This window comes from Rattus norvegicus, chromosome 10 (genome assembly GCF_036323735.1).
Source record: "Rattus norvegicus strain BN/NHsdMcwi chromosome 10, GRCr8, whole genome shotgun sequence".
Classification (NCBI taxonomy): domain Eukaryota; kingdom Metazoa; phylum Chordata; class Mammalia; order Rodentia; family Muridae; genus Rattus; species Rattus norvegicus.
In genome coordinates, this window is record NC_086028.1 from 92,789,712 (window position 1) to 92,806,806 (window position 17,095).

General features: G+C 47.2%; 1 protein-coding gene across 3 annotated transcripts in view; it reads right to left on the minus strand.

Moving 5' to 3' along the window:
• Positions 1-17,095, minus strand: part of Pitpnc1 (phosphatidylinositol transfer protein, cytoplasmic 1) — a 265,357-nt gene that overhangs the window by 126,452 nt on the left and 121,810 nt on the right. For all 3 annotated transcript variants that reach the window (XM_039087430.2, NM_001427418.1, NM_001427419.1), the window contains exon 2: positions 4,172-4,320. In XM_039087430.2, coding sequence (XP_038943358.1) covers positions 4,172-4,320 — 149 coding nt within the window. The remainder of the gene's footprint in view (positions 1-4,171; positions 4,321-17,095) is intronic.

Here is a 17,095-nt window from a genome sequence, read left to right on the forward strand (position 1 = left end):
ATTTGGTATGCTTATAAGATAGTTTTTTGTTTATGTCCCTGAGATTAATGTGTGGTAACATTTTTATTTGTAATTCTGGAGACAGAACCTAGGGCCTTGCACACGCTAGGCACATGCTCTATCACGAAAGGTGTTCTTGTACTTTTGCCGTTCCGTATTGTTCCTGTTCAATTCTATTATGAGAGCTCACAGGGCAGGCAGCATTCATTTTCCCCCAGTAGTCGGTTTCTCTCCCCACTTTCCCCTTTTTAGTTTTAGTCCTGGGAGGTCGCTCTATTATAATGCCATGAATAAAACACTGACAGGAGATAATTTATGTAACTGGTCCTCTCTCATAAAAGTATGACCTTGGCATAAATCAACTGGGAAAACATGATTCGGGGACCCCCCCTCCCTTTCTCAAAAGCAGATGCTGGTCCGTTTGAACAGAAAAGAGAGGCCTTGAACATCTGTCTTATTTTATTATAGATAAAAAATTGATGCCTTTTAGGGCACAACAATTAGTTGTGAAAGTCCATCCCAGGCCATAAGGGTGCGTGGGAAAGTGAATGGACACATTAGCTTAATTTACCACCAAAATTGGATTTCCATTATCCCTACCCCTAGGAACTGGTTGCATGCTACTGTGGAATTACTCCTTACTGTCCCGTTTCTCTGAAGGTTACTTCTATGCTTTGAATATTTATGTTTGCCTTAAAAAAGAAAGAGGGGTGGGTGGGGTGGCACATGTCTTTAGTCCCAGCACTTTCTTTTTTTTTTTTTTTTTTTTTAAAGATTTATTCACTTATGAGTACACTGTAGTTGTCTTCAAACACACCAGAAGAGGGCATCAGATTTCATTACAGATGGTTGTGAGCCACCATGTGGTTGCTGGGATTTGAACTCAGGACCTCTGGAAGAGCAGTCAGTGCTCTTAACCGCTGAGCCATCTCTCCAGCCCAGTCCCAGCACTTTCAATGCAGAGATGCAAATCTCTTCGAGTTCGATGTTGGCATGATCTATAGAGTAAGACCCTGTCTCAAAAAAACAACAAACGAAAACAGTCAACATCGCTCTTCAGTCCCTAAACTATATTGGCACCTTGGAGTATTTTCCTCCGTTAAAATGACTCTTTTTGGGGCTGGGGATTTAGCTCAGTGGTAGAGCGCTTACCTAGGAAGCGCAAGGCCCTGGGTTCGGTCCCCAGCTCCGAAAAAAAGAACCAAAAAAAAAAAAAAAGACTCTTTTTATCTTCTATTGTTGTTGTTTTGATGCTACAAACAGGCGGCAGCCAGCCATTGCTGCCGGTGCCTTTAAACCGTCCAGCTCAGTCAGCTCCTCCCAGTGTTTGCTTCCACACACCCTTCTCCTTTTCCTTTAGTTTTAACTTTGTGGAAGTATGTCCACTCGTAGTTTTCTTTTTAAATCACTTTAGTTTTAGGCAGCTGGGGGCAGTACCTGCCTTTAATCCCAGCACTCGGGGCGGAGGCGGGTGGATCTCGGCAGACCAGCCTGGTCTACAGAGTGGGTTCCAGGATAGCCAGGGATACACAGAAAACCCTGACTTAAAAAAAGAAAAAGACAAGAAACGAACAATTAACATAAAACCACAAAAGACCGCTATAGAGTGTGCGCGCGCGCACACGCTTATATATTCCCGCCAAGCGCAGTATGGAGCTGGGATTTCAAGTGGTTGTGAGCCACCAGACACGGGTGCTGTCTGGGACTGGTCCTCCTCTGTAAGAGCTGTATGGACCTTTTACTTTTTAAGGACTTATTTAAGTTGTGAGCACAGTGTCGCTGTCTTCACACACCAGAAGCGAGTATCAGATCCCATTACAGATGGTTGTGAGCTACCATGTGGTTACTGGGATTTGAACTCAGGACCTCTGTAAGAGCAATCAGTGCTCTTAACCTCTGGGTCATCTCTCCAGTCCAGCTGTATGCACTTTTAACCCCGGAGCCATCTCTTCAGTTTGAGTCTCTCAGCCTTTGCTTGTCATGAACCAGTGCGCATGCCTGACTCTCGGCAGCAGCCCCCATCTGTGTGGCCCTGAGACCACATCTCCTCGTCTGGTATGGGTGGGGCCTACAATGGTTGGCCCTAGCTTCCATGGCCCTCGATGGTTCATGAGTTCAGGTTCCCTTCTAGCTCGAGGAACTAAGGATTTCCCTGTCTTTGTTTTAAGCTCATTTTGTATTGTTACGGTCCATTCTGTTCCGTCCTGTGTTTGTCATAGGAAGCGGGGGAGGGGTCGGCACTAATCTCCCCAGTTACTATTACTGGAAGTGCACGTTTTCTATTCATAGCTCGCTTCCCTCCCACTAATGTTTATGACTTCATTAAGATAAATAGCGTATATTTCGATAGAGAAAACAGACATGACAGAGACAGCTGGACACATCCTCTGCTTGAGGGAAAGTTATGAAGTTTCTAACACTCTTCTTCATTTGGCTGCGTGGGGAACAGTCCCCGCAAGGCAAAACGTAAGCCAAGCCAACTGGAGCTGAGAAATGGAATTTTCCAAAAATTCCCAAATGTCCTTCACTTCTCCTCAGAGGTGATCCCTGAGGGGAACCTGCTCCTGTGTGTTTGACGCCTTCCATGATGTGAGGACTAGAGAAGAACACATACCCAGGGCCGAGTGACTCCTGCACATAAACATTTGGCTGGGGCCTGGACAGCTTCTAAATCATGGGAACGCACAGCTTCCAACTGACAGATGAGGTCCAACTCATTTGCATAATCTTGAGAGTTCCCTGGTGCCGTGTCCCCAGGCAGTCGGAAGCATATTTGGTCCATCAGCCCAAGGCCTTCCCTGCCAAGGTACTGGATTGGAAACCTTCCCTCCACTCTGTGGATGAGGCTTGAAGTATCTTCTTGTGACAGAATGGTCTAGTTTAGCCTTTTGGAGAGTGGAGTCTCTAAATATAACCCCACTCGGAAGTGGATGACCACATCCAAGTCACTGGGAATGGGGAACGCTCACTCACAGAGGCCAGTGTAAGTCGGGAAATTGTCCAGCTAATGTTGGAATAGCTTCTCAATGGTCACAAGTGAGCTAGGAGATACAGAAGTAGCAGGCGCTTGTGTGTGTGTGTGTGTGTGTGTGTGTGTGTGTGTGTGTGTGCATGCATGTGTGTGTGTGTAAAATGTACTTGTGGAAAGGCTAATACAAGTCTAGTTTTCTGGGCAGTTAACTTTAATAAAATATATCTATCTATCTCTATCTATCTGTCTATCTGTCTGTCTATCTATCTGTCTGTCTATCTATCTATCTATCTATCTATCTATCTATCTATCTCTATATAAAACACAAACACAAACAAAAAACAATACAAAACAAAAAGACCCCAAAGGGTGTCTCCATGAACCTGGAGCTCTCCGATCTGGCTAGACTGGCCGCCAGTAACTTCCTGGAATAATCCTGTCTCTACCTTTCCAGTCCTGGAATTACACACAGGCCCTGCTATGCTCGGTTCCTTACGTAGGCGCTGAAGATGCGAGCTCAGGGCCCTTACACTGCACCTGCCCTCCTGACAGAGCCGTCTCCCAGACCCTTCACTACAAATATTCTGACCCGGAAAAGCCCTGAACAGAAAAGCCAAGGCTGGATGGGATGAAGTGGAGAGAAGCTCAGACAACCCCAAGAACTAATTATGCCACTGGTAGTAAGGAAACAGAAGACTAATAATAATAATAATAATAATAATAATAAACTTTGCAAAACAGAAAACATAACCTTGGCCAGTGCTGGTTTATAATTTACCCCAAAAGGAGAATAATCACTGCAGGATGGGTGGGGAGACCCTTGGAGAAATGGAAGCCCCCTTAGCCACCACAAATCACTCTGGTCACTGTTAGTTTTCTCAGTGGACTCCTGGTTAGTCATCTGACAGAATGTAGAAAACCCAATAATCAAGACCCATTGTCACAGAGCTGTGAGGTCTAGACTGCCCGTACTATGTCCAGGTACAGCCATTTCCCGCGCTCCCCCCCCCCCCCAAACACTGTCCCAGGCATCGATCAGATCTCCTCTTATGTCATCCAAGGTAGATTTCACATTCTCCAGATGACTCTGGTTTTAAAGCAATAACATGGGTGGCTGTCACGGTGGCGTAATGGCTTTCTAGTGACCTCACCGCATGGCGTCAACAGATGGGAGGGGCCGCCCCAGCGGCAATGGCTTACCTGTTGAGATACACGCGCTTCTCAGTGAACTGCCCATTGCCGTGGTGAGGGTCCTCAAAGGGCTCATTCTGCACGACCTCTACCCCTTCTCCCCGGTCGCTCTGTTCATGGCTGTGTTTGCTGATCATATACAGCTGTCCAATTTTGTACTGCAAAGCAAACAGAGGGATGGAGACAGAGAGGTCAGCCCCAGCTTGCCTCTGATGAATCCCCCCCATACTGTCCTCTGATGACAGGGCATACGGCTACACATCTCATCAGTGCCTTCTGCTGAGAAAAAAGCCAGTAGCCACTTGGGTCTGAGGAGCTGGGCAGAGGGCTGGCTGTGAGCAGGATGTAGAAATGGCACAATCCCGAGAACAATCAGAGCGGCCGGACCAAGCGCCCCCTGGAGTTCTGTCAGTCTTTAAGGGCCATGCTGAGGGCGCACAAGCTGAGGAGTCTGCCTTGCTTCCCATTCTGGACAGAGAGGGGGTTAAAGGGAGTCGGTGTTCTATTTGGCTTGGCCAAAGGCAGCCTAGGGTGTGTTATTTATGTCCTGGCTCCGTAGCTAACTGGCAGCATTGCTGGACACAAGGATTAACTGTCACTTGCATCTTGTCCCGCCTACAATAGCAGTTCTCACAGGTGGCTAGACAGGAGCGTGAGAAAAGTTGGGCTTTCGTTTTCCCATCCCCCCACCCTGCCTTCGTCTCGTTTTGGTTTTGAGACAGGTCTTGCAAAGGTCGAGCTGGCCTCAAACTCATCACGAGGCCAAGGATGCCATTAAATGTCTGCTCCTTCTGCCTCCAAGAACCCCCAGGTTCTCGGGACGCCAGGTGAGTACCACAGAGCCTGTTTTATTCAATGCTGGGAACTGAAACTTCATTCGTGCTAAGCAGGAATCACTGTTTTGAGACAGTGCCTATCTGTCTGTCTGTCTGTCTGTCTGCTTGCCTGCCTGCCTGCCAACCACTGTCTCTCTAACCTATACTGCCTGGAACTCTTGACAATCCTGCCTCAGCCACTCAGATACAAACATGAGCCTCTAATGTGAAGGCCCCTAGATGCTCATAAAGCTCCCCATCCCACAGCTAAAAACCGGAGTTCCAGAATCCTGTGCCACACTGAGGAATATCCTTGGTATCTCTGGATCGTTGTCACACAAACCTACTAACAGTATAGGGCCTTCTGGAGTCCATCAACCCTACAAGGGTATCCTGGAGCAACAGGGACTGAGACATTTTTCTGCAATGTCTTCACCCCCAGGTTGTTCAACTCTCCTTCCTGCCTCTCGCAAAACTGAGCCTGACCACTTGTCCCCAAGCCTGATGACATGTGTGTGATTCCTGAAACCTACACAGTAGGAGGAGAGAACTGACTCCTGCAAGTTTCTCTGACCAATACCTATGTGCTATGGCACTTGTACCGAACATATGACAAAAATTTAGTACATTAAAAAAAATAAATAATGACTCAAACAAACCAACCATCCAACCAAAAAACCCAACCCAAGGCCAACAGGTGCTTCTTTCCCCAACGGACTCCTGAGGTGGCAAAATGAATTTAATGTCACATTCTGGGGTGGGGTGGGGTTGGGGGAAAGGGAAGAGGGTTACAACCATTGGATAGGGGACATGCCTGCTCATATCAGGACTCTGCTGTGGCCCCTCTTTACACAGTCAGTATGAGCTAGCACACAAAGTCACTACCACCAAAGCCTGACTGTCCTGCAATCTAATGAGGATGCCCAATTGTTCCTACAAGGGCCCTCGGCTAGCAGGGATGCAGAGGCCCTGTCTGTGCGCAAGAGAAGAATCTATTCTAACTCTAGAGGCAGCTGGAATATTCAAGTCAGCATCGTGGTTGGTTCCAAAGCTGAGAGGTCTCTTGTCCCAAGGTCCCTCTTTCATGCTGAGGCAGGGGCATGGAAGGGAATGTGAAGAAGCTCTGAACAGGCTCTAAGTCTGCAGCCGGCTCAAGAGACCAGGCCCAGTAACCATGACAACAGATCAGGCTGTGGGCTGGCTCTTCTCCAAGGGCTATACTTCCTATCTGGCCGTGGCCCTGTCCAGAACGAGCCCGTGTTTAAAATGCTTTTAATGTGTGTGTGTGTGTGTGAGCTTGTCGGGAGGGAAGGTACAAGGTAAGCGCAGGAAGAGGACAGAGGAAGCTGGAAGATAAATCCATTTTTAAAAATGAACCAGAGGATATGAGGCTTGACCTGGCTTCCCCTCTGGCCAGTACTGCTTTTACTTTTGTTCCCACCAGGATGGGGAAGCGGGACGTGTGAGATAAGTGGGCCACCACACATAAGCGGAGGGAGGGAGGCACTCCATGGCTCGGTGGGTGCAGATATCCACAGCAGCAGCTTGGATAAGATGCTTTAAGGACCACAGACAGTGGAATATTACTCAGCCACCAAAAGGAATGAATATTGACACAGAAGCCACTTTAATGTGTTATGGGGTTGAGGTGTCTCCCTTCCCAGAGTTCAAAGGGTGACGATCATATTTAAAAGATGCCATCCAGAGGGCTGGAGAGATGGCTCAGTGGTTAAGAGCACCGACTGCTCTTCCTGAGGTCCTGAGTTCAAATCCCAGCAACCACATGGTGGCTCACAACCATCTGTAATGGGGTCTGATGCCCTCTTCTGGTGTGTCTGAAGGCAGCTACAGTGTACTCATATACAATAAAATAAAATCTTTAAAAAAAAATAAATTAAAAAAGATGCCATCCGGGTTGGGGATTTAGCTCAGTGGTAGAGCGCTTGCCTAGCAATCGCAAGGGTTCGGTCCTCAGCTCCAAAAAAAAGAAAAAAAGAAAGAAAAAAAAAAAAAGAAATACTTAAAAGATGCCATCCGTGTGGGCTTTAATCCAGCATGGCCGGTAACCTTAGACTAAAGAGAAATTAGAACACAGACAAACAGATATAGAAAGATTGTATGAGGACTGGGTGGCCTCGATAAGCTATTAGGTTGGGACCCAGGATAGATGCTCCCATACCAAACATTCGGAAAAAGAGTGCTTTGTTTGCGTACACTCTGATTTTGGTTCTGATCTCCAGGCTCTTGGTGCAGTGATCGCCGCACAAGCATAAGGTCCCGAGCTTAGACTCCCAGACGCCCTGAGGAGGCTGAGCGAGGAGAGCATCTGGAATCCCAGCGGTGTGGAGGTAGAATCAGAAGGATCCCTGGAGCACGCTGGCCAGCCGGCCTCCGAGAATCTACAGACTTCAGGGTCAGCGAGAGCCTGGCTCAGCAGGTGGGGGAGCCTGCTACATAAGCCAGGCATCCTGAGGTCAATTCCCAGAACCAACGTAAGGGTAGAAGAGGAACTGACTCGACAAAATTGTCCTGTTATCACCACATGCATGCTATGGCACATGTGCCAACATACATCGTATGCATGCCCGTGCACACACAATAATAATAATAATAATAATAGTAGTAGTAGTAGTAGTAGTAGTAGTAGTAGTAATAATATAGAGAGAGCTTGAGTGTGTTGATGCACATATATCAGATGCATACACACACAACAATAATAACAAGTTTAAAATAAATAGATGATTTAGATAGATTGAGGGAGACAGCTAATGTCCTAAGTCTGACCTCAACACACCACACACACACACACACACACACACACACACACACACACACACACACACCTATTACAACAGGTCCAAAGAAGTAATGAAATGTTGAAATGTCCTGGGTAGACAGTGGTTGAGGCACATAAAGAACCAGAGTGTTCACTCTTAAGGGATTACTTGGAAGTGTGAAACTTGGGCGTGTGCCTAGCTCTCCCAAGGCCCTGACTTGATCTGTAGCAGTGGGGTGGGGGTGGGGCTGTGGGTGGGGGTGGGAGTAGTCCCAGCTCTCTCTAAGGATCTACAGGTAGTTAGTGGTTGCTAGGGGAAGGAAGAGCCATTTCCTCTGGTGCGGCCACTCTGTCAGTAGCCCATGTTTCTGAGAGTAAAGAACCCTGTAAGGAACCCAAAGGAAGCTCAGAGGATCACCAGGAGCTGGGGTTTGGGATAGGGAGATGGGGGGCACGGACATGAAAGAAGGGAGTGTTTGGGAAGAAAGGGGATCCACGGGAATAAGAGAGAGGGTGAAAGGGTCATGGGAGATAGATATGATCCAAATGCATTGCACACATGCATGAAAATGCCATGTTACATATAAACCACACATGTAGTACATATTTTACATAACATGTATAATATACACTTATATAACACACATATACTAATGTATATACACTTCATAAAAACATTTTTAAAAAGTTACTTTTGTGTCCTGTGCATTTCACCTCAAGTATTAAAAAGAAGTGCTGTGTCTGAAGTCACCCCCACTCAAAGTCCTGCCAAGGTCTTTCACTAGAAAGCTTAGGGGAGAGCTAAATCTACCAGCACACTGTCTCTAGGAGCTCTAAACCACTCACGCAGGAAAAAAAAGGTAGGGTGTCAAGGTCGATGTGTGACACACAAAAGCCATTAGCCAGACACGAGTCAGGCTGGCTGGGCACGGAGCAAGTGCTTCCTGCTCAGAGGAGATGGGTCTGGGCAAGGCCGGGTGGCTGATTCACCGCGGCCGACAGGGACCCAGCTGCCTGGCCTCATTGATCATTCCAGGGGCTCCTCCATGGGCCAGCCCAGGGCAGACACCAGCCTTAGCTCACTATGACTGCATCAGTCTGGGGTTAGGAAATAACCCACATATGCTGAAGGTGGCGGGACACTCAAGCCCAGACTCCGAGATGGGCCAAGGCTGTCTGTCCTTTCCTTTCCTCCTAAGAAAAGCAGACCTGGGCTACAGGCATAGCAATCAGACCTTGAGGACCATCCAGAAATAGTCTGTTATCGTTTTTATTATAAAGTCCTGAGGGTTTGACTCTGGGACATGAACAGCTAACAGTATCTCAGTTACTGGGAGCGACAGATAATTCTTGAACCACCTAAGAATGCCACACGTAGAGGCTGGAGTGCACTTCCTGATTTTCCATAGGACACAAGTTCAGTTCCCAGCACCACATCTGGTGGTTGACAACCACATATAACTCCAGCTCCAAGGGATCTGATGCCCCCTACTGGCCTGCCTGGGCACCTGTACACATGTGCAAATATTCTCACAGATACACATAAATAAAGATAAGTCTTAAAAAAAAAAAAAAACCACATCCCGGGGTCATCTCAGACCTTTCACATTTTTTTAAAGATTTTATTTTATGTATGTATGTGCACTGTAGTTGTCTTCAGACACACGAGAAGAGGGCATCGGATCCCATTACAGAGGGTTGTGAGCCACCATGTGGTTGCTGGGAATTGAACTCAGGACCCCTGGAAGTGCTCTAAACCACTGAGCCACCTCTCCAGCCCGACCTTTGACATTTTGATTATACAGACAGGGACCGGTAAGTTTACTCAGAGGGGGCATGCTAAGGGACAAACCTCCCCAGTACAGCTCGTTGAGGGCTCTCAGAGGGACTTCCGGAAGCCAAATCGTACCAGGCTATAGGATTTCATCCTTTCGAGACCTGCTTCTTTTTCCACACTCAAGCAAGTTCCAACATCTAGGGACCATGCCCAGATCGCTACTTCCAGCCAAACTTGAGTGTTGGATGAAGGCACTAAGGCCAAAGGTGCAGAGGGTTCTGATGGTACCAAGGTCTGAGAACTGATCTCGGCGGAGCTCTACTGACCACCAATTAGCAGAGGCAGGTGAATCACTGAGCTGGAGTCCAACCTGATCCATAGAACAGAGAGAAATCCCGCCTCAAAAAAACAAAAGCAAGCAAGCAAACAAAATAAGCATTCTCACTTGTACTCTTGTCTAAAGACACACCAGACCCCAAGTTCTGGGTCAACAAAATTCCAAGCTTCCGGCTGAGCTTCCAAACCAGCCAGGACCACCTTCCAAGCCCTTCACCAAGTGATGTCATCGCTCACCACAGGGATGTCATCAACCAACACCTGCATCCTCCTGGTCCCTTTCTCTTTCTCCAGTTTGCCTCACCCCTCAAGGACCGGTGTGGTGGTTTGCCCTGGGGTTATCTGTATTTTGATGCTAATTCCACTGCCCCAAGGACAGCTGCCTAGCCACATACTCAGGAATCAGGTGACTTCATCAGAACCTTTTTCCCATTGAATTTGTAAAATACAGGTGAGGGCAGGTACAGGATAGAATGAGTCCTGTCACTGGATGAGAAGGAAGGATATGGGTGGGGGGGAAGTTTGAAGGAAGAGGAGGAGACTGGAACAGGAAGGGAAGAGGAGGGAGAGGGAGAGAGGCCATGGCAGGTGACGTTAAGATTCCACTCTGTGTATTTACAGGTTATTATTAATGTTCTTAAGGGATGGATGTGTATTGGGCTTTGTATGTTAAGGTGGGTAATTATATCTTATCAATTGGGCCAAAGGTTATTGTGTTGTGTGTTCTTTTATGTGACGGTTTGAGTGTAGGAAAGTGTGCGGCGGCAGGAGACAGTGGGCCGCCACGGAGTTGGGATGTGTTTCCGCCAAGATATCTAGCAGATATCTTGGGGCACTGAGGTGCCAGACCTAGTGGGGTTAAACGACATCAATACATTTTTTATTTTTTATATTTTTACAACAACAGAGGGGCCTTAGAATCAAGGCTCCAGGTGATCAGTTAGAATGTAAACCTACTTCAGCCTTTACCGTTAAAATGGACGGACACCACATAACACAAGCAGAGAAGTTGCTGTCCGCCCAACTGAACATGAAATCATGCGGTTTCCTATCCATGAAGTGTGCCCGAGTCCTGCTGTGTCCTCTATGCCCAGAGTGGCTACATCTATCTCAAACTTGCCTATCAAGTCAGTCCTTTAGGAATGTCTTCCCTGTGCAACCTGCTGTTCTCCCTGCTAGGCCGTCTTGACATTCCTTTCAAATGACTCTCCATGCCCAACTGGCTAAGCACAACCTCTCCCTCTCCCACCTCCACCATATACACAGCCGTGTGAATAAAGGGCACATGCTGACGTAATGGTGTTCACAGGCTTACCCCATATTGTTCATACAACTCTTAATGCATTTTACATAGCGTTTCTTCCACCCTTCTTCATCCTCAATCTATGACCCACAGAGCACGGTGGAGCAATGGCTTCGTGGAACCCACTAGGAGAGCTCTTGATTAGCTCGGTTTGCCTCCCAGGATTCAGTCCCACTGCCGGCCCTGCGCTAAGCAAACCCAACACCGACGACGTTACACACAAGGGAGCAGGTACACTAAGCTCACATCTCAATCTCTTTTCTTTTTCTTTCTTTCTTCTTTTTTTTTTTTTTCTGGAGCTGGGGACCGAACCAAGGGCCTTGTGCTTGCTAGGCAAGCCTACCAGTGAGCTAAATCCCCAACCCTCACATCTCAATCTCAAAAGCCAGAGGCTATGGCTGCCTTCTGTAACCAAGCCAAGGCACAGGTGGAATGCTGTATCCCAGTGATAACTGGGAAATTATGTGCTGGTGTCTCCTTTCAAATCAAGGTTGTTTTTTTTTTTTTAAAGATTTATTTATTTAATGTATATGATGAGTATACTGTAGCTGTCTTCAGACACACCACAAGAGGGTATCAGATCCCATTACAGATGGTTGTGAGCCACCATGTGGTTGCTGGGAATTGAACTCAGGACCTCTGGAAGAGCAGTCAGCTCTCTTAACCATTGAGCCATCTCTCCAGTCCCTCAAATAAAGTTTTATTGAAACACAAACAGGCTCACTCATCCTATGGACTTTTTATGCTATAGTGGTATGTGGAGTGGTTTTAAGAGACTTGTAGGTATAGTCTTCAAAGTTGGGAGTATTGGGGTTGGGGATTTAGCTCAGTGGTAGAGTGCTTGCCTAGCAAGCGCAAGGCCCTGGGTTCAGTCCCCAGCTCCAAAAAAAAAGAAAAAAGAAAAAAAAAGTTGGGAGTATTTGCTTACTATTCTCTTACACATAAGGTTGGATGACCCTGTTTTATTTTCCTCATTCATCCCGGTCTAGCCTCAACTCTCTACTTAGTAGCTATCTACCTGGTTGATTATGTATGGTGCCCTGAACATTAGAAACATTATTGTTTTCTTCTATTTTCTTTCTTATTTTGTTTTCTCTGTGTGCATGTGTAAGATTGTTGTTATTCTCGTATGAGACAGGGTCTCCCTATGTAGTTCTGGCTGGCCTGGAACTCACTATGTAGACCAGGCAGGTCATAAACTTAGTTAGACAGGGTCTCACATAGCCCAGCCAGGCCTAGATGAACTATGTAGCCAGCCAAACAGCCTAAGAAGACTTTGAACTCCTGACCCACCACCTCCCATGTGCTGAGACTATTGGTATGGGCTCCCATGGCCAGTGTGAATCTTTTTTTTTTTTAAACTAGAAAACATATGAACTATAGATGGGATCCCTGCTTTGGGAACTTAGCATGTGTGACCTGAAGTTGCCGTCACTGTCAAATGCACACAGTGTTGTAAAGACTCGCAGCCAAAGTGGAAAAAGTAGCTTGACTGTCGGGAGTGGTAGACTCTAAGTTATACCAACTGGGATTAAAGTGAGCCCATCCCACCATACCAAACCTGGGGGCCGGCCCAGGGTGGTTGGTCAGGCATCGGGTCTGCCTGAGAGTAACAGTGTTCCCAAGCCGGACGATGGACCGCAGGTCATCAAGGATGCTGTTGGAGAAACCCTCCCGCTCTCAGGACCAGCTATTACCTGGGCCACCAGAGGAGGTGATAATTGTTTCCCTGCGGAAGGCGCCTGGTTGTCAAGATGAAAACACGGAGTGAGTGTCCTTACGCTGCCTTTGACTTAGCTGTGCAACCCCAACCAGAGCCTTGCATCTCAGCCCTGTTTTGCAATCGTCAAAATGGAGCCAATAAAAACCCAGGCACGGGGTACAGTAAGAACCAAATGGGGGGTGGGGATCACAGATTCAAATGCTCAATAAATCACCAGCCTGGATACAAACTGCTACAGCTGTAGCACATCCTACCTAGTGCCCCTTGGGACCAGGACTTGAGCCCTGTGGCCGCTACATTAGAGCCCCGGGAAGTTCGGGGAGAAAAAAAAATTAGGCACCGGCCATGGACCAGAAATCAAGCCAAGCAAAATACAACACACGTCAGACCCAAGGTGAAGGTGGAGCTTGAGTTTGAAATGACTATAGTAAAAGTGTCTGAGAGACATTTGGTGGCTGTCACCCAATAACACAGGCAGGCATACTCAGACTAACAATGAAAATGGTTAACAGGTTACAGTTCAGGCTGTGTATATTTATTTTTATTTATTTATAGTTTACTTATTTTTGTGCTTGTGATGGGGTGAGAGGCTTATGTGTGCTCCATGGTAGATGTACAGGGACCAGAGACAACTTGTAAGTGTTGGAGCTCTCCATGTAGTGTTTGTTCGACCATGTAGGTCCTGGGGAATCAGCCTTAGGTCATCAGGCTTGGCAGCAACTGCTCTTACCCACTGAGCCGTCTCCCCAGTCAAGTCCTGGGTATGTTCTTTTTATCACAATTTTATCACTGTTTTAAAAGGCCTACGTTCATGTCTTCTACTGTCAGTGTAGTTCATCAGTGTAGCCGTGATGTATTTTTCATTATATTTAAAAGACTATTTATTTATTTACTTACTTGTGTTTGTGCATGCAAGCATGTGTGTGGTACTCATAAAGACCAGAAGAAGGCATCAGACTGACCCGCCAGAGCTGGAGTAACATAAATCCAGGTTAGTGATTTACAAAGCAGTGTGAACTACCCAGTGCAGGTGCTGGGGATCAAACTCATGACTTCTCAAAGTACAAGTGCTCCTCTCCTCTGAGCCTTCTCTGAAGCCCTAAGTTTAAAAAATAAAATTAGTAGAGTAGGATTAAGAAAAAGTGTTTGGGCTGGGTGGTGATGGCACACCCTTTTAATACCAGCACTCGGAGACAGAGACAGGAGGACCTCTGAGTTTCAGGATAGCCAGGGCTACACAGAGAAACCTTGTCTCAAAGAAAACAAAACACAACATCAACCACAACAGTAAAACAAACAACAGGTATTCAGGCTCGGGATGTAGCTCAGTAGATAGAGAGCTTTCCCATCATGCACAAAGACTGTGTTTGATTCTCAGCACCAAATACAACTATTTATGGTGCACATTTGTAACTCCAGTACTGGGAGGGTAGAGGCAGGAGGACTAGCAGGTTCAGGGTCACCCTTGGCTACATAGTGAATTTCGAGCCAGCCTGCACCACCTGACACAAAACCTTTCTCAAAAGAAAAGGACCTTCCCACTTGACTATTTTGTATCTTTGGTTAAAGAATGCACGTGAATGTGTTGAAACCAAAGGACAGGAGATACAGGCCATGGCTTCCCACCGAGTCGGTGGACTGGGTCTCGAACCTTGAGACCACTCACTTTCCAGAGGAGTCACCTTGCAAATGCTCCCGAGCGACAATGGAGCAGACTGTGCCAAGTTGTGGCAGTGACCCTGGCAGAAAGGAAGGTGATGAATTGTGCATCCTGGTCCCTCCAACCTTAACACCAGTGCAGGAACAAGGTCCTTACTGGCTACAATCTCATCTAGCAGCCCCCCTTTTAGCTGTTTCTCAGTCTGGGGTTCTCCCCCAGATAGTCTCTACCCGAAGCGCAGCCCCCATTTTTCACTCCTTAGGGGAAAGTGTTTTAAACCTAGTGTGTTCTGCCCAGCCAGAGGAAATGATTCACCAACCCTCTTGTCTTCCAGATTCTAAGTGGAGATTTTTTTCCAGGCAGACAGGAAATGTTTAGAAAAGGGGATGGGGCAGGGCGGGAGTGTGGTAGGGGCAGGGCAAGGCGGGGCGGAGCATGGTGGGGCGGGGCGGGGCAAGGCAGGGCGGGGCAAGGTAGGAGCGGGGCAAGGTAGGAGCAGGGCAAGGTAGGGACGGAGGCGGGTCACATCCTTGGGCATTCCTTCAGATGTCACTCTACCAGGTTAATAAACCACCAAAAAACCCAATATCCGATCCCATAAAGAAAATCCAACCCTCAGCTCAGGTTTCAGGCCATCAGCGGCCATCACATTAACTTCCTCTGCACTTTTATGAGCGGCCCTCACAGGCGCCTTGTTTATGTAGCTAGCACCTGTGTCATTGCATGAGGATTGGAAAGAGCTGGTGGGAAGATTTTTTTTTTTTTAAAGGAGCTGGGTTATTGACATTTAACTCTAAAAAGAAAAGCAAAAACAACCTTTGAAGCAAACTTATAATGAACGGGGATGTTTAACCTGGTCCTCGACTGGGAAGGCAGAAAAGGGTTTGTGTTCGCTGTTACAAACCTGGTATTATCCCCGCAAGGAAGCTATTAGGAAACTTAACACATTCCACCCAGCACAGTTTTGGTGTACTTCATAGAGAAGGATAAGAAAGCAATATTTAAAATAAAGAGGCTGCTTTTCCAGAGGACCCGTGTTTAATTCCTAACACCTACATGGTGGCTTACAACTCCAGTTCTAGGGGATCTGATGCCCTCTTCTGTCTTCCAAGAGCACCAGGTACATAGGTGGTACACAAACACACATTCACATGAAACACCCATACACGTAAGTTTAAAAATAAAAAAATAAAAAACTTTTTAAAATGCAAACTCTGTACATGCCGAGGCCGACGAACATTAGGGGGCGGTATTCCTGTCCCTAAGGATTCCTTTGACTCGAAGGTCAGAGACTGGAATGACATCATACACACTCAGCACTTTACAGTGTCAGCTGAGGCACTGGGCGTGTCAACTCTTTGCATCTATGATAAGATGCTGGAGATCCAGCCATTAGTGGGAGCCTGGAAGAGCCATTAAGAAAGCACTGGAGGAACCTTCTAGAAGGTAAGTACCACAAAGGAAGTTGTTCTAGAAGAATGTGGGGTTTCTCCGTACACGGGTTGTGGGACAGTCTTGGCACTTGAGTATGTGAATTCTGCATCATTCTTGTGTGTGTGTGTGTGTGTGTGTGTGTGTGTGTGTGTGTGTGTGTGTAGCGCATGCACACTAGGGACCGGATCAGTGTGTTCCTCGGGTGCTTTCTAAGTTGCTTTTGGAGAGTGTCTCTTGCCAACCAGGGAGCTCGCTGATGGAGCTGGACTGGCTCTCGAATCTTCGTAATGTCCTGCCTTCACTTCCCCAGTACTGCCGTGCCAATCTTTATATGCGTCTGAGAGCTGAACTCAGGCCTCTTACTTAGAACATAATTTCCCCAGAGATATCTCCGCAGCCCCTGGGTCATTTAAAAACCAAACCCCAAACAAACCAAAACACAAGTGCTCCATACAAATGTTAGAACCCCACAGACAATGGAGGCAGGGCGATAGACATTAGTTTCCATGTTGGTCAAGGATGAGAGTTTCCTGAGGGATTCTGCCTTGAGGACAACATGAGGCTACCCAGCTGAAGAATCCCGACGTATCATCGGACTTCTCCAGTGGCGCGCAGCAAATGTGAAGTGGATGCTGACTCAAGTAAAAGAGGGGCCTGTTGGCAGGCCTGACTGACCTTAAGCAAGCGAAGGAGGTGCTTGTGTTGGCTACGGAAGAAAACCGCTCAGCCAATCCCAAGATGAGAGAGAAGGAGACTGCGCAGCCAATCCCAAGACGAGAAAGAGACTACATCAAGATGGGGCTTTTCCAGGACCTGCGCCTGGTCCAGGTCTCTTTGTGCCTGCTTTGTCATTGTTCATCTTCGTCCCTCAGCCTCCTATCAAGTGTTCCCAAGAGATTCGCCTCAGACCAAGCTAAACAGGGTCTTTTTAGAACAAAAGAGGCTGTTTGTGAAGCAATTGGCTCCTGCCGAGGATTTACGAAATCCTCTCTCTCGATGACCAGGAAGTCAAGAGGAGCTGTAGAACAGCTAGAAGCAGATGTAAGTCTAGGAAACCTCAGAGAGAAGGAAAGGAAACGGAATGCAAAGAGAAACACTTGGTGAGTGTA